Below are 21,233 nucleotides of genomic sequence, written 5' to 3' on the forward strand. Positions count from 1 at the left end.
TCTGTAAAGTTTGGAAGGTAGGAGACGAGGTACTGGCAGAAGTAAAGCTGTGAGTACCGGGCGTGAGTCGTGCTTCGGTAGCTCAGTTGGTAGAGCACTTGCCCGCGAAAGGCAAAGGTCCCGAGTTCGAGTCTCGGTCGGGCACACAGTTTTAATCTGCCAGGAAGTTTCAACCAACAAGCTGTCTGTCCACATGAACGGCCACCGAAAAACTGAGGCCAAAAAGCAAGTGGACCACCCTGTAGCTGGACACACTGCCAAACATGATACCCCTCATATCAATGACTGCTTCACAGGCTGTGCCATATGGATCCTTCCCACCAACACCAGCTTTTCTGAATTGCACAGGTGGAAACTTTCCTTGCAATTCATCCTACATTCCCGTAACCCTCCTGGCCTCAACCTTTGTTAGTCACCGTCCTCACCCATCCAGCCCCCTCCCTGTTTCCATTCCAGCACTACACAGCTATCATTTCACCGCCACTCTCAGTCTTTTAATTTCTTTTATTTTTATTTTTATTTCTCTCCTTTCCACTACCTACCCCCACCCCCCCACCCCCTGTACCTTCGCTCCTACCCTCCGTCTAAACTGCAACACTTCACTGTCCGCCACTCCCACCTTACTATCCCACCCCCTCCCTGCCCCAGCCTCCTCCTTACCCCCACCCAGTCGCCATTCCCATTATGCACTGGTGCTGCTGCTCACAGTGTAGTTTCAGCTCACTGAGACTGCAGATGTGTGTGCAAGTTGCTCTTGCGTGTGTGTGTGTGTGTGTGTGTGTGTGTGTGTGTGTGTGTGCGTGCGTGCGTGCGTGCGTGTCTACTGCTGACAAAGGCCTTAATGGCCGAAAGCTATGATTGTGTGAATCTTTTTATTGTGCCTATCGCAGCTCAGCATCTCTGCTATATGGTGAGTAGCAACTTTCCTTCTCTGGTATCGTTGCATTCCATCCTGGATTTTCCATTGTTTGAATATTTGAGCAGCTTTTTTAGGCAGTACTCCATTACAGGTAAAAGCATCATGTGCAAAAAGTCTGAGATTACTACCAACATTGTTTTAAAGAAGAATTGGAAAGAGACAATGCAAACACCTGGGAAAAATTCCACACCAAAATCACACAAAAGGCTAAATAATTGATCCCACTGAAAAAGAACTGAGAACCCTGGTGGGATTCAAAATGTGACAAAGTGCTGAAACAACATAAAGAGGCCTTTCTTAAGCATACAAGTAAGAAAACATTAGAAAATTAATGACACTTCAGTGAACTCGGGAAATATGTGACAAAAGTCATTCATGTGAAGGAACAACTGGATTCCACTGAATAAAATGTTTACAACTACAGTACATGAGATTTCTATAGGACTTTCGAAGGAATAATCTGAGGATATACCCTTCAGAATTTATGTTTCAATAAATCAGGTGGAAGACTCAACTCGATCAATCAGGAAAACTGCCATGAATTGGCACAATGTTTTTCTGAACTCCTCAACTGCCCAAACCATTCTCAAGATTTCCTAAGGGAATCTTCACTTACACCCACAATGAATCCCTACTGCCCTTGCAAGAAGAGATTAACAGGCATATTTTCATACCCAAAAATAACAAAGGTTCAGGAGATCTGAAAAATCCTGGGCCAAATTCCCTTGAAGAATTTGCACACAAATCACAGCAGAGATTTAGCAGACAGAAAAACTTCCAAAATACTGGAAATGTGACATAATTCATCCAACATACAAGAAATGTGATGAAACCAATTTAAATAACTATAGAGGAGTATCCGTTCTGCAAGTTACATACAAAATTGTGTCAGCATGCCTCTGCCAAAGTCAATTTCCACACTGGCCAAAGTTATATAGAACAAATATTCAATTTAAAAACAACATTAAAATACAGAGTGTTCAGGAACAACCTGATTATATGTTCCTTTGTGGACTTCAAGAGGGCATATGATTCTGGTAATCACCAATTCCTTTGTACCATCCTCAGAAAATAATGACTCCATCTGAAAACCCTAAATGTCATCAAACAATCACTCACCAACACAACCTCCAAAGTAAAATTCATGGGTGAGATGCCAGAATCATTTCTGACCAAAGCGGCATTCGGTAGTACAACAGTCTGTTCCTTAACCTCTTTAACACTAGGTGTACAATGTAGATCATTTCAGACCCAAGAGGGTTTGTCAAGGGCCCCATCCATCCATAATCATTGCAGGAAAAAATGCTCTCATGACTGTTAATCATTTATTAGGTCATACAACTCACAAAAATTTCATCCCCCTAGCCCACCTAGAAGTATGAAAAATTTATCTGTTGTACCTGAAGTACCATGTGGGTCATTCTTTACCTACATACAGTTTAACACAATTTTATATCAATAATACATGTTTTCAGAAACTTAAGTAGTTTCTGGGTGTGCTTCAATGTTGTTCACAAGATCTTGGAGAATATTACGACAGTTTAGGACAAAAATAGCCTGAAATACAAACTTGGAGGTCAGATGATGCTTCATATTGCTTTTGGTTCCCTACAGTCCTGTGACATCCAGTCATCTTAGGTTTTATTCTATGTCATCGAGGAAGCAATGCAAGGAAACTGATAAATTTTGCTTAGCTCAGAAATATGGAATCTGTTTACTGACAATTGCATTGCCTGCTACAAGTCAGGTGAGAACATAATTGTGGTTGTACAACTGTATTCTTGCATATGTAGGTGCCCCTTCATACAGTACATGCTGAGTAAACCCGAAAGGTAAGGGATAAGAAACTGATTTTTGTGTGATGCTGGCAAGTGCTACTTCCTGAATGGATTCCCTCACTGTGGCGAGCATGGAATTTGTGATCCAAGCAAGGGCTTTGGTCACCATGTCGTTATGAAATTGGCACAACTATTCCTCAACTGTGATTGTAACATCACGACTGACAACTTCTTCACCTCCATGAAACTGGCAGATCAACTGAGACAAAAAGGAGAAAGTTTAGTTGGGACTCTTCTGAGATCACTCAAAGAGGTTCCCTCTGCAGCAGAAAGTGGAGACGGCATGCTGTATTCAACACACTTGTACAAGTTTGGTGACAATTTTCTCACATTATACCTATGGAAAAATTAAAAACAGTGTCCTTATTCTGAATAACATGGGAGTTGGATATCAGGTCAATGGGAATACTGAGAAGAAACTTCCAGAAACAGTGAAGTTTATAATGAAACAAAGGCTAGAACTGATATAATTGACCAAATACCTAGACTCTACAGTGTCCAAACTGGCAACCATAGATGGGTTGTGCATGTCTTTTACAACTTTCTTGAACTTGCCATGACCAGTGCTGGCACAGTTTTTAAGTTATTTACCCCTAAGACTATTTTGCACTGAGACTTTATCCTCAGAGTAGGAGATTAGCTTCCTGGCCCCTACAAACTGCAGAGAGCAGCCGATTTCCTCCTCCAGGCACTTTGCACTGGCATTGGCCAACCTGGAAGTAGAAAGTGCTGTCAAATTCAGGTTTCCTTCAAAGAACAAAAGATGAATAAAACATCATGCATATGTATCAAATGTGACAGGTATGTGTACTAAAGCTGCCAAGCCAAAACTCTTATCAAATATCTGAACTGTGAGCACATTCAAGCTTAGATGATTCTGTTCACTCCTTTATTCCTACATATTTCCAAATATTTGTAATTCTAGAGTTAAATTGTTTGTTCTATGTTTTTGTTCCTTGATTTCAACAAGCATTTTAGTCACATACTGCACTTTAGAATCTTTACAAATTCTTGGCACTTACCTTATTTGTACGTAACAGTAAAAATACTATAAGTGCTCATATAAGCAGTATGTTTTGACTCTTTTTCACTCTTTTTATAAAGGAAAACTATATAACATTGTTTACTTACTTGTTTTAATGATGTTTAATGAAACACTAAGGAATTTCTTTTGTAAAATAAAAAACAGTTTATTTCTGAAAATTTACTTTTGACAGTGTACTATTCATTTTAAAGATGAAATTATCCTTTTGTTACACTTTAGAGTCTTCTTAAATGAATTGTTAACACTACTCCTTTTATCATGAGACAATGACCTTGACCTTAAGCTTTCACAATACAGGCAGCTCATATTTATATAATACATACAGGTACTGACAGAAAATTAGTGTTAGAATATTTGTTTGTTTGCGTATTAGTACACATTGTATCTACAGATAGACCAACACCAAATAATCATTGTTAAATCTTATGTTGAAACTTCCTGGCAGATTAAAACTGTGTGCCCGACTGAGACTCGAACTCAGGACCTTTGCCTTTCGTGGGCAAGTGCTCTACCATCTGAGCTGCTGAAGCACGACTCACGCCTGGTACTCACAGCTTTACTTCTGGAAACATCCTCCAGGCTGTGGCTAAGCCATGTCTCCGCTATATCCTTTCTTTCAGGAGTGCTAGTTCTGCAAGGTTCGCAGGAGAGCTTCTGTAAAGTTTGGAAGGTAGGAGACGAGATACTGGCAGAAGTAAAGCTGTGAGTACCGGGCGTGAGTCGTGCTTCGGCAGCTCAGATGGTAGAGCACTTGCCCGTGGAAGACAAAGGTCCCGAGTTCAAGTCTCGGTCGGGCACACAGTTTTAATCTGCCAGGAAGTATCATATCAGCGCACACTCTGCTGCAGAGTGAAAATCTCATTCTGGAAACATCCCCCAGGCTGTGGCTAAGCCATGTCTCCGCTATATCCTTTCTTTCTGGAGTGCTAGTTCTGCAAGGTTCCCAGGAGAGCTTCTGTAAAGTTTGGAAGGTAGGAGACGAGATACTGGCAGAAGTAAAGCTGTGAGTACCGGGCGTGAGTCATGCTTCAGCAGCTCAGATGGTAGAGCACTTGCCCGCGAAAGGCAGGTCCCGAGTTCGAGTCTCGGTCGGGCACACAGTTTTAATCTGCCAGGAAGTTTCATATCAGCGCACACTCCGCTGCAGAGTGAAAATCTCATTCTGGAAATCTTATGTTGTTGAACACTTTTGTACAATCAACTGCCAGTGATATGTTGGTATTAGATGTGTATACCTGCATCAAAAGTGAATCAGTACATCACATGGAAAATTCTGTGATCCTGTGTCACTAACATAGCTGTCAAACAGGTCACAATGGATTACCAAGCCTCAAAAATTCTTGTAAAAGGATTTTATTACTTCCATGTAGTCTGGGGCACCCAAAGAATGTGTGATCTGTGTCTTCTTCTCCAGAAGAGCAGAAACATGTCTCTATTATGTGCAGCCTGTGAAGATATTTAGGGAAACATCCCTGGTTAAATTTTGATCTGGTGACTGGTGAGGTGCCTAAGCACTGCAATTGTATATGATTTTGTGGAATAGGGGACAGATGGGTGAACTGTTGCATACTTCTTGTCTCCATATCTTGCAGTTCCCTCCCATTTCCATTGTCAGTCTTGTGTCATGTATTTGTGTGGGCACATGGGTAACCCATACTTGGGATTGCAGTCCTTACTGTACACCTTATCACAGGGCCTTCTTTGGATAAGTGGTTGACAGATTCATTGCCAGTGATCCCACAGTGTGATGTCACGCAAGAGAAATTAATGAAATGGCCTGCTTCATACATTGATTTCAACACTTGGATAACCATGAATACAATGATATTTTCAGCCAAACAGATGCTAAAATTTTTAAGTATTACTAGAGCAGACAAATAGCCACTGAGTCAGAAATTCAGAGAACCTGACATCCATGAGCAGAAATGAAATGCTTCTAGTAATGCAATAAGTTCTGCAATCATGATACTTGCATCATCTGGTCATTTAAATAGTCCAGACTTCTGCAATCATGGTATGCAGTACTCCCTTCTGAAAGAATCACTGGTTTGGGAGCCATCAGTATAGATATACAAGGCGTGATGAAAAAGTAATGGAAATTTTTGTTTTTCTTAAAGGATCTTTATTTGTTCAACAACATCAACTTTGTACCTCCAAATTAATCCCCCTCAGATATAGTATACTTGTGCCAGCTCTTTTTCCCATCTTGGAAGCACTTCTAGAACCCACTTTGCATTATGGTGTCCCGTTCCTTAAGCAGTTTTGTTTTTATATCATAAATGGTGGCAAAACAACACACTTTCATGGTTCTCTTCAGCTTTTGGAATAGAAAGAAGTTGTAGGAGTGCATTTCTGGCAAATATGGTGGCTGAGGAAACATAACAGTTTTGTTTTTTGGCATAAAATCATGAGCAAACATTGAGATGTGAGCAGGAGCATTATCATGATGCAATTTCCATGAATGGTTTTGCTACAATTCTGGTCATTTTCTTTGGATTGCTTCATGCAAAGGGCACATAACTCCAAGTAGTATTCTTTATTGGCCACACAACTGTAAGGCAGGAGCTCATGATGCAATATCCCATTGTAAATGAAGAAAACAGTGAGGAGAACTTCCACACATGATCCAATGTGTCAATTTTTTTGGTTCTTGACTCTTCTGGCCATTTACATCAGGACAATTTTCGATGTCATATTTGTATACCCATGTTTTATCACCTGTTATAACCTTCTTTAGAAGTTCAGGATCATTGTCAACTTCATTCAGTGATTCCTTAGTGGTGTCCTGTATGGTTGAAACTCAACAATTTCTTAACAAACTTTGCTATATGTTTCACACCCGAAACATCTGAAAAAAATGCTAGTGATCCAGAAGAGACCAGTTAAGCACTGTGTGTTAAGTATGAGGCAGTCAATTGCAGATTGTTGGATGCATACTGGTGCCCTTTAGGAAGCAACTTGCCACAGAAATACCACCACCATGGATGAACTGGAGGTTCATGTGCTTCAACCAAGAGTGTATTGTTAAGGGTGGAGCACATTGTCCCCAGACAAACTCTCAGTGATTTTACACTGGCATTTATTAATTCTGTTGAGTTAACTGCCAGGTGCTGATCCATAACAACCACTCCCATAGTCAATGACTGGATACACCATTGTATGGTAAAGTGTTAGTGGTGTCGACATTCAAGCCCCACCTAAGTCATGTCATAGGTCTGATTATGTTGACAGCCATGTTGCCTTTATTAGTCACATATTTCATGGGTGCCTTCCAGGTTAGCTTATGGTTGATGAAGAGTCCCTGGTATACAATGTTGCTACCATGAGTCCACAGCTCGTGGTCTAGTGGCTGGCGTTGCTGCATCTGGATCACGGGGTCCCGGGTTCGATTCCTGGCTGGGTTGTGATTTTCTCTGCCTGGGGATGGGGTGCTTGTGCTGTCCTCTTCCTCCTTATCATCATTCATGAAAGTGGCTACATTGGACTGTGTAAAGATTGGGACTTGGTAAGGGTGCTGATGACTGTGCAATTGAGTGCCTCACAAACCAAACATCATCATGATCATCATAATCATCATCACTGCTACTGGGAAATAACTTGAGTACAATATTTATTCAGTATATTATAATAAGAGAAATACTACTATGGAAAGAAAAAACAGACAGTAGGCCAGGTAACCACTTACCTCAAATAATACATGGATGGGAACAAACACACTTAACTATTTGAAAATTTGACATTTTATGGGCCTTCAAGTATGCCAATGAGCTGCTCATCATTCATCCAGAGGGGGATATCTGTTATATGGTACTTCAATCTATTTTTGTTTATTGTTGATTGGCATAACTTCAGTTTTTGATGAAGCCATTTTCAAAATGTATTTGTTTGAGGTGATACTTAGTCAGTAAACATGTTCTGTCTTTCCAAATATTAGATGTTCACTTGCAAATGAAGTAAGTGTTTGGATTCTTATCATGTCTGATCTGAAATTAGATTTTTTAACATTCAAGAGATGTTACTAGTAATTATTTCTTAATTATCTGTTTTGCAGTTGATGAAGCAGTGAACATAGCACATGATTGTGTATTTGTCAATCAGGGACAAGCTTGCTGTGCAGGAACAAGAACATTTGTGCATGAAAACATATATGATGAATTTGTTAAGAAAGCCAAAGCAAAAGCTGAAGCAAGAAAGGTTGGTGATCCCTTTGAAGATGGTGTTATTCAAGGTCCTCAGGTAATAAAAAAATATGATCTACAAATTACTGTGTATGGATAACATACATCTATTTTTAAAATTAACTACGAATGACATTCAGTTTATTACACTACTTTATGTGCATTTAGATCACAAAAGAGAAATCAGTCATTAATAATGCTAAATATTGACTGACAAAAGAAAATATAATATTTTATGTGGGATATTTATAAAAACAAGTCTTCTATTACTGAAAGAGAGAAACTAACAATGACAATTTTCAGAACTGTGTTCTGGGTAGGACTTAAACTCTTGACATCAGCCTTTTACCAGCACCATGAAATACACTCAATCAGTCATTGTAACTACTTTTTGTCTTAGTTTTACTGACATGCTAACTAGCTCTTAGGAAATAAAACCAACTCCCCATAAGAAACATCCTGGCAGATTAAAACTGTGTGAGGGGCCGAGACTCGAACTCTGGGCCTTTGCCTTTCACGGGCAAGTGCTCTACCAACTGAGCTACCCACGCACAACTCATGCCCTACCACCACAGCTTTACTTCTGCCAGTACCTCGTGTCCTACATTCCAAACTTTACAGAAGCTCTCCTGTGAACCTTGCAGAACTAGCACTCCTGAAAGAAAGGATATTGCGGAGACATGGCTTAGCCACAGCCTGGGGGATGTTTCCAGAATGAGATTTTCACTCTGCAGCGGAGTGTGTGCTGATATGAAACTTCCTGTCAGGTTAAAACTGTGTGCCGGGCCGAGTCTCGAACTCGGGATCTTTACCTTTCGCGGGCAAGTGCTCTACCAACTGAGCTACACAAGCACGACTCACGCCCCACTCCCACAGCTTTACTTCTGCCAGTACCTCGTGTCCTACCTTCCAAACTTTACAGAAGCCATCCTGCGAACCTTCCAGAACTAGCACTTCTGAAAGAAAGGATATTGCGGAGACATGGCTTAGCCACAGCCTGGGGGATGTTTCCAGATTGAGATTTTCACTCTGCAGCGGAGTGTGCGCTGATATGAAACTTCGTGGCAGGTTAAAACTGTGTGCTGGGCCGAGACCGAACTGGAGACCTTTGCCTTTCACGGGCAAGTGCTCTACCAACTGAGCTACCCAAGCACGACTCACGCCCCACCCCCACAGCTTTACTTTGCCAGTACCTCGTGTCCTACCTTCCAAACTTTACAGAAGCCATCCTGCGAACCTTCCAGAACTAGCACTCCTGAAAGAAAGGACATTGCGGAGACATGGCTTAGCCACAGCCTGGGGGATGTTTCCAGAATGAGATTTTCACTCTGCAGTGGAGTGTGCGCTGATATGAAACTTCCTGTCAGGTTAAAACTGTGTGCCGGGCCGAGTCTCGAACTCGGGATCTTTGCCTTTCGCGGGCAAGTGCTCTACCAACTGAGCTACCCAAGCACGACTCACGCCCCGGCCCACAGCTTACTTCTGCCAGTACCTCGTCTCCTACCTTCCAAACTTTACAGAAGCTCTCCTGTGAACCTTGCAGAACTAGCACTCCTGAAAGAAAGGATATTGCAGAGACATGGCTTAGCCACAGCCTGGGGGATGTTTCCAGAATGAGATTTTCACTCTGCAGTGGAGTGTGTGCTGATATGAAACTTCCTGTCAGGTTAAACCTGTGTGCCGGGCCGAGTCTCGAACTCGGGATCTTTGCCTTTCGCGGGCAAGTGCTCTACCAACTGAGCTACCCAAGCACGACTCACGCCCCGGCCCACAGCTTACTTCTGCCAGTACCTCGTCTCCTACCTTCCAAACTTTACAGAAGCCATCCTGCGAACCTTCCAGAACTAGCACTCCTGAAAGAAAGGACATTGCGGAGACATGGCTTAGCCACAGCCTGGGGGATGTTTCCAGAATGAGATTTTCACTCTGCAGTGGAGTGTGTGCTGATATGAAACTTCCTGTCAGGTTAAAACTGTGTGCCGGGCCGAGTCTCGAACTCGGGACCTTTGCCTTTCGCGGGCAAGTGCTCTACCAACTGAGCTACCCAAGCACGACTCACGCCCCACTCCCACAGCTTTACTTCTGCCAGTACCTCGTGTCCTACCTTCCAAACTTTACAGAAGCCATCCTGCGAACCTTCCAGAACTAGCACTTCTGAAAGAAAGGATATTGCGGAGACATGGCTTAGCCACAGCCTGGGGGATGTTTCCAGAATGAGATTTTCACTCTGCAGCGGAGTGTGCGCTGATATTAAACTTCGTGGCAGGTTAAAACTGTGTGCCGGGCCGAGACCGAACTGGAGACCTTTGCCTTTCACGGGCAAGTGCTCTACCAACTGAGCTACCCAAGCACGACTCACGCCCCACCCCCACAGCTTTACTTTGCCAGTACCTCGTGTCCTACCTTCCAAACTTTACAGAAGCTCTCCTGCGAACCTTGCAGAACTAGCACTCCTGAAAGAAAGGATATTGCGGAGACATGGCTTAGCCACAGCCTGGGGATGTTTCCAGAATGAGATTTTCACTCTGCAGCGGAGTGTGCGTTGATATAAAACTTCGTGGCAGGTTAAAACTGTGTGCCTGGCTGAGACCCGAACTCGGGACCTTTGCCTTTCACGGGCAAGTGCTCTACCAACTAAGCTACCTAAGCATGACTCATGCCGCGCCCCCACAGCTTTACTTCTGTCAATACCATGTGTCCTACCTTCCAAACTTTACAGAAGCTCTCCTGCGAACCTTGCAGAAATAGCACTCCTGAAAGAAAGGATATAGCGGAGACATGGCTTAGCCACAGCCTGGGGGATGTTTCCAGAATGAGATTTTCACTCTGCAGCAGAGTGTGTACTGATATGAAACTTCCTGGTAGGTTAAAACTGTGTGCTGGGCCTAGACCTGAACTCGGGACCTTTGCCTTTCGCGGGCAAGTGCTCTACCAACTGAGCTACCCAAGCACGACTCACGCCCCACCCCCACAGCTTTACTTTGCCAGTACCTCGTGTCCTACCTTCCAAACTTTACAGAAGCCATCCTGCGAACCTTCCAGAACTAGCACTCCTGAAAGAAAGGATATTGCGGAGACATGGCTTAGCCACAGCCTGGGGGATGTTTCCAGAATGAGATTTTCACTCTGCAGTGGAGTGTGCGCTGATATGAAACTTCCTGTCAGGTTAAAACTGTGTGCCGGGCCAAGTCTCGAACTCGGGATCTTTGCCTTTCGCGGGCAAGTGCTCTACCAACTGAGCTACCCAAGCACGACTCACGCCCCGGCCGACAGCTTACTTCTGCCAGTACCTCGTCTCCTACCTTCCAAACTTTACAGAAGCTCTCCTGTGAACCTTGCAGAACTAGCACTCCTGAAAGAAAGGATATTGCAGAGACATGGCTTAGCCACAGCCTGGGGGATGTTTCCAGAATGAGATTTTCACTCTGCAGCGGAGTGTGTGCTGATATGAAACTTCCTGTCAGGTTAAACCTGTGTGCCGGGCCGAGTCTCGAACTCGGGACCTTTGCCTTTCGCGGGCAAGTGCTCTACCAACTGAGCTACCCAAGCACGACTCACGCCCCACTCCCACAGCTTTACTTCTGCCAGTACCTCGTGTCCTACCTTCCAAACTTTACAGAAGCCATCCTGCGAACCTTCCAGAACTAGCACTTCTGAAAGAAAGGATATTGCGGAGACATGGCTTAGCCACAGCCTGGGGGATGTTTCCAGAATGAGATTTTCACTCTGCAGCGGAGTGTGCGCTGATATGAAACTTCGTGGCAGGTTAAAACTGTGTGCCGGGCCGAGACCGAACTGGAGACCTTTGCCTTTCACGGGCAAGTGCTCTACCAACTGAGCTACCCAAGCACGACTCACGCCCCACCCCCACAGCTTTACTTTGCCAGTACCTCGTGTCCTACCTTCCAAACTTTACAGAAGCTCTCCTGCGAACCTTGCAGAACTAGCAGTCCTGAAAGAAGCCCACGATAGGCAAAGGTCCAGAGTTCGAGTCTCGGCCCGGCACACAGTTTTAATCTGCCAGGAAGTTTCATATCAGCGCACACTCCACTGCAGAGTGAAAATCTCATTCTGGAAACTCTCCATAAGTTTCAAAATGTTGTTCATTCACAGAAATGATTCAACTGTGTAGAATATATATATACATATTTTACACATCTCTAACATAACCGGGAAAAGGACAAAGATAGGGAAGTGTTTTTATAAGGAGGCAGAATTATTTCTGTTTGTAGATGATAGAAGAATTATTGTGAAGCCGAGCGAAGAAGAATTAACCGAGAAAATACCAAATGATGTTTTTGTGGAAGTTACTGCTTAGTTTTGCAAAAAAGAAAAAAACCAAGGTAGTAAATTCTAAGCTCTTGATGAAGACTTAAAGCAGAAAAACCATTTAATAGACCCAATAAAATCTTTATATTTGGCTACTTTTGCTGTAAGAATAACTGCTAATATCAGAGATATAGAAGTCAGTAAATTACCATATTTTGTGCATTTTGAGTCACTGATACCTTAACATTGTGTGGTATCTCCTCACTTAGGAAAAATACTCATAGCATAAAATAATTACAATTATGTGTAGCTTTCACTCACATACATCCTACAGGAACCTTTTTGAGTAGCTAGGTGTACTAGCCACATCCACACAGAACTTTTATTCATTTTTGAAATTTTTTATCACTTCAGCAATCCATCTGAATTTGAGAGCACTAATGATATGAACAAGTACAACACTAGAAGGAAAAATGACCTGCATTTTACTTTAAAGAATTGAACTTTGGCACAGAAAGGGGTGAAATATGCAGCTACAAAATTCTTTGACAATCTACCCATGGAAATAAAATGTTTGAATTGGCAGAAGTGTTTCCAAGTGTAGAGTAATGATGTTTCTCCTTAACAACTTCTTTTATACTATAGAAGAATTCTTGAATAGAAATTGTGTGTTTGTTTTCTGTGTTTATTCTGTTGACATGTTCCACATATTATTTATTTATTTATTCATTCATTCATCTGTAGACACTAATGGATGTTGTCCAAATATACATGTAAATTTGTGTGATGTTGGTACAAGGAACTGAAAATTGCAGATATGTACATGCAGTAATACAAACAAAGTAAAAGAAAGGTGTACAATATGTAGAAATGCAAATTTATGTGCATATATGCCTCTGTTATTATAAATTCATAGGATGTTTTTCACGGGGATTTACCTTTGTCCTTCCTAACCAACAAATGCTTTTGTACACAACAATGATTCAGTAAAGGTGAAGCAGAAATGGGTGGCTTTTGCGGCTTCCAAGTCTATCATGTAGTGGGCTGGTTTTCACTGCTGCTGCAGGCTCAGGCAACACTAATTGATCAAACATTTGATTGCATAGTTATACACTGACTGGCAGTGGTTGGTGCACTAAAAACCTTGCAGAGGTACTGTCTGAAATCTTCACACACCAAAGTCATGTGGCTGTGGTAAAAGCTCGACCACTGATCCTGGAAGGTGCACACTACTCAGTGATCGAGCACATAGTGTGGTCTTGCAGTCAGGGAGAGACAAAGGACAGGTGTCCAGTCAAACGTGCCAATTACTTCTTGTCTCATGGGTTGCCATTTGATTTGTGGATGCAGTGGGATCAAGCAAATGATAGGCACCTATACAAATTTGTAAATGCATTGGTAGGGAGTGTGCATCATACTCAACCCATATGGTCTGCGGCTAACAGACTCTATGATCAGCATAAACATCAACCAGGCACAAATGTCTAGCTCACACTGGCTTTCACTTTTGTCTCTTCTATACTGTTGCTGAAGGTGAGCCTAAAAGTAAAATCTGCACTCACAGATGAATGCTGGTTCTCTGCTATCCACATGGTTCTGTGGTAAGATTGCCGCACAGATCCCCCCTTGGAGAGTTGATGTGATCTCAATGCCTGATGCATCAGAGGCATAGAGACATGCAGCAGATCCAGCAGAGCTTGACTGGAGACAAGATCAGAGGCTGATGAGGCAGCCTGCCAGAGACAGTGTGTCAATGGCAGGTGGCAGATGGGATGCATGCTGGCTTGTTGTGCAGCATGACATCATTACAATGCAGCACAGGCATTTGAATCAAACACGGCAGCCAACTTGCATATATGTAGTCCACTGGCTGCTGTAATGAGGGTGGCTGGTGTGTCTGTATGGGGAAAGGTCTAGGTGGCTGCGTGGATAGGGTGGGATATGCTGGGGTGCTAGTGGCTCCATGGTAACAGCTGGCAGTGTCTGTGCATCACCTGTCACTACAGGAATAGGCTATGCTGGACCGGTTGTGTGGGAACTGTTGTCCATTGACAGGTCCTCATCCAGATTGAAGAAGTGAACAGCAGACATAAGACATAAGCTGGGTTGACTTGGTCAGTTGGCCTGTCATTATGTTCAGTCTGCAGAGTTTTCTCATCATGGGTGATCACACACTGTGGTCCTGAGTAATGCAGCTTAAGTGGTACATGTTTTGCATCTATGATCAATGTAACATGCATGCAGTGATGTAAATCAGCATGAAAAAATACTTTGCTGGTGGCTTGCTGTGTCAGTGCATGCAGTTGGAGGCAAGCCATGTGACTGTGCAGATGTTCTGCCAATATGGGGCTGAGGCATTGTGTGGCAGTGGTACCTCCTCCACGAATTCACCAGGGATGGCAAGTGATTGATCATAGATGAAGTCTGCAGGTGAAACACTGATCTTGTTCTTCGGTGTTACTCACAGACCGAGGAGTATGAGTGGAAGTGTCTCCATCCAGGTGATGTTATGACATATCAGGGACAATTTCAGCATCTGATGGAGCCTCTCAAACATACCATTAGTCACTGGGTGATAGCTAGACTTTTGGTGTAGCTGCATGCCACACAGTCAAGTAGTGTGTTGTCAAACTGGCAGCTGCAGTCTGTTGTTACATGATTGTGGCAGCCAAAGTGTGCCACCCAGGTGTTGATGAAGGCAGTGGCACTGATCTTGGTGGTGATGTCTACTACTGGTGTCGCCTGCAGCTAGTGTGTGAAACAGTCCACCATTATCAGTAAACACCACTTGCCTTTGGACAGAGGAAGTGAGCCCACAATATCATCATGGATATGAGACAGCAGTGTGTCATGTCAGGAAAGGTGCTGATGGTTACATGGGTATGTTTCCTGACTTTGGCATGATGGCATGCAGAGCAGGTGATTGCCCCTTGCCAGCAGTCTTTCCGGAGTCCCAGCCAGACAAAATGCTCAGCCATTAGCATGACAGTGGTGTTCATACTGTGGTGTAACAGCCTGTGGATGCAGTCAAATGCACTACACCTGAATTTCTCTAAAAGAAATGGATGATGTGCGCCTGCCAAAATGTTGCACAAAATCTTGAAGGAGGAACCAGGAATGGGCAGTAGTTCCAGTCTTAGGCCACTGGAGGTATCGTGACAGCAGCTGTCCAATTGCTCATCACTCACCTGTTCTTCTGTGATGTTCTCAAACTTCACAGGGGAGGAAATAGCAGCTCAATCATGAGACAAGCGGTTGGTGACAATGTTGTCCAGCATGGGAATTTAGCGAATATCCATGGTGGACTGCAATACAAAATCCAGCTGTTGTAGTTGGCACAGTGAATAGTTGATGTTGCTGCTCCAAGGTGCATGAGTCAGTGAAAATAATGAAAGAGTGGGCTCCTACCAACAAATGGAAGAATTCAATTTGGACTGGGCAAAGCTTTGTGCCATTATGTCTGCACAAGTAACAAAAGCCTTCCTTTGGCAGTAGGACTGCACAGCACCACAGTCAGGAGTTCAAGCACTGTGACAGCATGATGCAGATGGCGCTGGTAAAAGCCGATCATATCGAGGTATCAGCAGAGGCCTTTGTGGATCTCTGGGCAGGGCAAGTTCAAGATCGTCTGTACCTTGTCCAGCAGAGGCTTGGATATGGTAAGGGTGGTTAGATGCCATAGAAATTCAATCTCTGTTACCCTAAATATGCATTTCAGTGGAATTATAATGATGCCAGTCTCACTGAGGTGCCAGAAGATGGTCATTAAGTGGTTGCAGTGGGGCTCAGGTGACTTCAAGAACACAAGGATATTGTTGAGGTATGTGAAACAGCCTGGAAAGCTTCACAAAACACCATCCAGGATGTCTGTGTATGATCCAGAATATGCCATGGGTTTTATGTTGAAGAACACTGCCTGTTGTCACTGACCACGTATCTGCAAATTCATTGTGGAGTCGATTAGTTGTGCCTTTGCATTGTCAGCAAGCAGCTTGTAGTGGTCAAGGAAATTTACATTCAGAATCATCTCATTGACGTCACCCACAGTGAACCACCAAGTGAATGTGCAGTGCAGTTTGAGGTGCCCATTCTGGTGATGAGTACCATATGTTTTTATGGTGAAACTGTTTGCGTTCTTGAGACACCATTCCTATAGTCTCTTAACATTGTCCAAGGAAGTTCCCACATTGCTCCCCTATTCTACTATAAACAGATGCTAGGTGCTTTGATACTGCACTGCAGCCATGTGTGTCTAGTGCTGGTCACACATGGCATTTGCGTGTGAGCATGGTGAATGATTTACGGTCACTTCGTTGCCGAAACGAGTGTGGTACCAATGGTATCCACTTGGAGGTGGTTCTGCTGTCAGCTGGATACTGTTAGAACAACTGTTGCTGCATTTCCAGTTGTGTGAGCTGGGTCACCTGTAGCTATATCTGCTGTTACTGCGAAGCCTCCTGCTCTCTACCCGTGAGCTTGCCAACTAATTGACCTGTGTGGTAAGTGCTGCCATCTGGGTGTCCATGTTCTGCTCTAGGTGATGTACATCAGAGTCTGAGGTGGTGGTTGCAGGAGGTGTGTGCTGCTGCGGAGATGGGGGTCCTGTGTCATTGACTGCCATGGTGTGATACTAGGTGCCGTTGCCGGCGCGTCGTATACCCAATTGGCTAAGTTTGCGATGGCATCCAGCTGCATATCTGTCTCCATGGCTATTAGAGTTTGCACCTATTCAGGGAGGCTGCAGACTGAGATTGTGTGCAACTGTGAGTCCAGGACAATGTCAGACTGCATGAGGCTCTGCAAGTGGCATAGGAACTGAGAGGGTCTTCAGTTGGCGCTTTCCTCTTGGCACAGCAAGATCAATTCAGTTGATAGTTGACAGTTGATGGTTGGAGAGACAACATCACAGTTACAGGTAGCCTGCATAAATCAGTTATGTTGCCAATGATGAATCGTGTATAAGGATCATAATAACCCTTTCAGCATCAACTAAGGCCTGAAGATGGTGCATTGAAGTGCTGAAACTGGTAGCTACACAATAAATGACATCATAAGGATAATCATAGGTGTTTCGTTTTCTTACAGTAGTGAACAGCTGTAGTCCCTCAGACCTCCAGACAAAAGGACGGGCATACAAAAACACACCGTACTTGTCACCATCAATGTCACCTCACTCTATATCCACGTACCCTTAATCAACTTTCTACTTATCAACAACTACTTTACCTTTAAGGGGCAGACATACAAACAGATCAGGGGCACAGCCATGGGAACCAGTATGGTTCCTTCCTATGCCAATCTCTTCATTTGTCACTTGGATGAGGCTTTCCTGGGTTTCACAGTGGTTCAGCCCCTGGTTTGGTTTAGGTGCATTCATGACATATCTGTCAACTGGACTCATGGAGAAGCTTAGGTATTAAAAATCTTGGAATCTCTAAATAAATTCTCCCATTTAAATTTCACATGGCCCTGTTCTAAATCCCATGCCACTTTCCTTGTCCTGTTTTTGATGACATTTTAGATTTAAAGATTTTATGCCTTTTAGCACTTCATGTTCATGTATTAGATCTACCATAATCCTACAAGCAGCTTGTGAGTATTCTGGTTTTTGTGATTTGTGAATTTTGGTTTTAATGAAACTGGCAGAATTTAAGAGATAATTGTTTATAATTATAATTTGGCAGATCCTCATTTTTAAATATTGAAATTCTATGTGTTTTACTTAATGATGTCTATTCCCCCAACATAGTCTACCTTGTGTACATTGTGTACATTTTCATTTTAAAAATTAATCTCTTTGGAGGCCCACTAGCATTTGGCTTTGAGATCTGATTTTTGGCATCTTCTCTGGAAACTACATGACATAGCAAGATGGATTTTTCCCATCTGCTATGTTTCTCTACTCCCAAAAACAGCAAATTTTTATTTTATTTTCAATTTATTTATAGACTGGCATGTAATAACTACATAAAAATCTCAAGTTCTTATTTATACTTTTGAATTTATTGTACAGATATCATTTTGGCTCTTCAGCTTACATTGATGTAATAAGTTTTCAGTAGGCACTCAACTACAATTAACTGATGTTAGTACTACTGTTTGTAGCAGCCAAAGCCTTATGAGCTAATCAGTAAATCTGATAATGATGAACAATACCAACAGAAAATCTGGGAGTCCTGCTGTCCTGTAAATATTTAATTGAAGAAATAATTAACATTTAAATTCATAAGCAGCCCCATTTTCCATTGCAGATTTCATAATAACAATTGTTAGATTCAAACTTTGACTATGTACTTTGTTACCTCAATTTTTCTGTACAAAATGACATATGGCATTGGTTAATTAACTCACTAATTAATAATGTTGTGTAATTACCATAATTTGCAATAAGGCACACGTACAAAAAAAAGCCAACATCCGTGAAGCTCAATGTTTAATAATTTTCCAGTGATTCCAGTGATATCTGTGGATCATATTAATGTACATTTTAACTGAATCATGTTGTGATTAAGAAGTGTTATGGGAAGTCATTGTCATTGAAATGAGTGATTATCAGATGTCGTGATACTCGTTATAGACTGAATTAAGTGAACTACCAAAATGTAATGCACTATAATAAATTGCTGCAGGATTCTGCTAAGTGTGAATGGTGGCTTTCTTTGTGTACATATGAACTGTGCTTTGTGCACAATAGAACAATTAACTTTACCACTGGAACTGTAGGTGCTTTTCTGGTTTAGTGCACTAATACATTTTCATAATTTTCAAACTAGTCACCATAATGAACATTCAAATTTTGCAAGGAATAAATGTGTAAGTTAATACAGTCTAAATAGTGGCTTCATGTGCATCTGTGAGCAAATACCACCTCACACTCATTTAGATTTTCATCTTAGCTGTGATCAAGAGTAGTGCTACTGAGGAGAAACTATGAGAATGAGGTCAGTATTGCTAGAGGCACAACTCAAAACATCCAGTGAAGCCTGAAGGAAAGTAATTGTAATGTTAATTGTGAATATGATGTATGGAACAAGTAACTAACTATGGTTCCAAAAGTGATATTCCTGGTTGTGGAGACAAGAGAAAAGGGTTTTAAAATTGTATGTGGTGATAGAGTAAATGGGGTAACTGGTGATACACAGTCTAACTACTGTGTGATGCCACAAATAATTATTTTATTTTAAAACACAAATGAGCTTAAAGACTGCATTTGTAGCTGATTTAAAAATGGTATAATCATACCAGAAATTGTCAAGAAATGATAAATTTCTTCTGAATAAAAAATAACTTTTTCATTTCCAAGAAGTTAATCTCGTATTTGTTAGTTCACTGTATAAATCACAACAACCTCAATGTTATATTTCTGTCTTTTGTATCAGCTCAGATGTTTTATACCTAGTTAAAAAATTACTCCCTACTCCTCCAAAGGCCCTACTATGATATTTTACAGATTTATTGAGAAAACTATGAGGAGTTTCTCACTTGTGTCGCTCTCTTTGCTTTCTCAGTACCAATAAAACATATTCGTACCCAGAAAGCCTATCAGTGTGGTTATTATGGAGACAGAAACCTCTCAGCTCTTCTCTGTCCTCTCTGGAACATGTCAACAGTGTATGTGACATTGTAAGCAACCCATTCAGTTGTCTTGGTCATTAAATGTATATCTGGCATCAGATTTTCTTGTACAAATTTCTTTACATTCGTAATTGAAAAGTGCCAAGAGAGTTTTTCATCTTAATAATGTTTACAATTCTAGACTGACATGTAATATGCACAACTTAACTTGCAGATTCTCATGTGGATGACGAGTTATGTCCCCTAATAGTAGGCAGTGGTCCAGAAGCGTCTAAAGAGATTACATGTGCCATTAGCTCATTATATGCAGTAACTCGTATGGACATTGTACAATGAATTAATGTAGACTTTCCCATTGTATTCTACTAATGAAAAGCTCTTGGGTTTCCATATAGCTGGCAGCTTTATGGTACCGTGATGATGCTATGCTGAACAACCAGCTGTCGGGGGCAGCATTATAAAGGAATCCACAGAAATACAGTCATGAGAGTCTTGTAAAGAGAGATGAAGGTCACCAAAATAGTAAGGCTTGAAAGCTACCATTAGCTGCATTACAACAAGAGTACACCCACCACTTTTCAAAACACAGGACACATCTAGAATAACCATGCAGACATTTGAGCACAGCTTCTGGCCCACTTCCCACCTTACACCACTACAACCCCCCCCCCCCCCCCGCCCCCCCACCCCTCCCCTCGCCCACAGGTTGCACAGGGGACCTAGCTGACTGCACCCAGGTGGGTGGGGGGTGGGGAATTACTTGTATAGATATTGGGTCATTTGTAATATCTTGACACTTTGCCAGAAGATGATGAGGATGACACTCACCAAAATGCCATGGTATGTTAATGTGGTCCCCCAGCTGCAAAACTGAGAGCTTTTCATCATTGTTCTATGAAGATAAAGAAAAATAATTAGCATCTTTTATCAGATGTTGTCACAAACAAGGAAAGACAGCTTTCTTGGATGTGGCATGTATTCAAAATAAGTTTTTGTGCCGCGCGGGTTTAGCCAAGCAGTCTAAGGCGGTGCAGTCGTAGACTGTGTGGCTGGTCCTGGCGGAGGTTCGAGTCCTCCCTCGGGCATGGATGTGTGTGTTTGTCCTTAGGATAATTTAGGTTAAGTAATGTGTAAGCTTAGGGACCGACGACCTTAGCAGTTAAGTCCCATAAGATTTCACACACATTTGAACATTTTTGAAGTTTTTGCCCCATGCCATTCATCGCACTTCTCTACTGAATCTTACATTGGCTCAGTAAGAAGAAAAGTACACAGCTGTACAACTCAGTCAGCCTAAGCACCAGGACAATGTAGCTGCACATATTACAGGACAATGTAGCTGCACATAACTTTAGCATTTACTTGTCTCTCATAAATGTGTGAAACATAGCTGGCAGTTTGAATGAGAT

At 42.3% G+C, this 21,233-nt stretch overlaps 1 protein-coding gene across 1 annotated transcript in view; it reads left to right on the forward strand.

Moving 5' to 3' along the window:
• LOC126259370 (aldehyde dehydrogenase 1A1-like) overlaps positions 1 to 21,233 on the forward strand; it is a 107,940-nt gene that overhangs the window by 73,675 nt on the left and 13,032 nt on the right. Inside the window, exon 8 of the mRNA XM_049956110.1 lies at positions 7,854 to 8,038. Within this exon, the coding sequence (XP_049812067.1) occupies positions 7,854 to 8,038 (185 nt within the window). The remainder of the gene's footprint in view (positions 1 to 7,853; positions 8,039 to 21,233) is intronic.

The sequence above is a fragment of the Schistocerca nitens genome, chromosome 5 (assembly GCF_023898315.1).
Source record: "Schistocerca nitens isolate TAMUIC-IGC-003100 chromosome 5, iqSchNite1.1, whole genome shotgun sequence".
NCBI lineage: Eukaryota > Metazoa > Arthropoda > Insecta > Orthoptera > Acrididae > Schistocerca > Schistocerca nitens.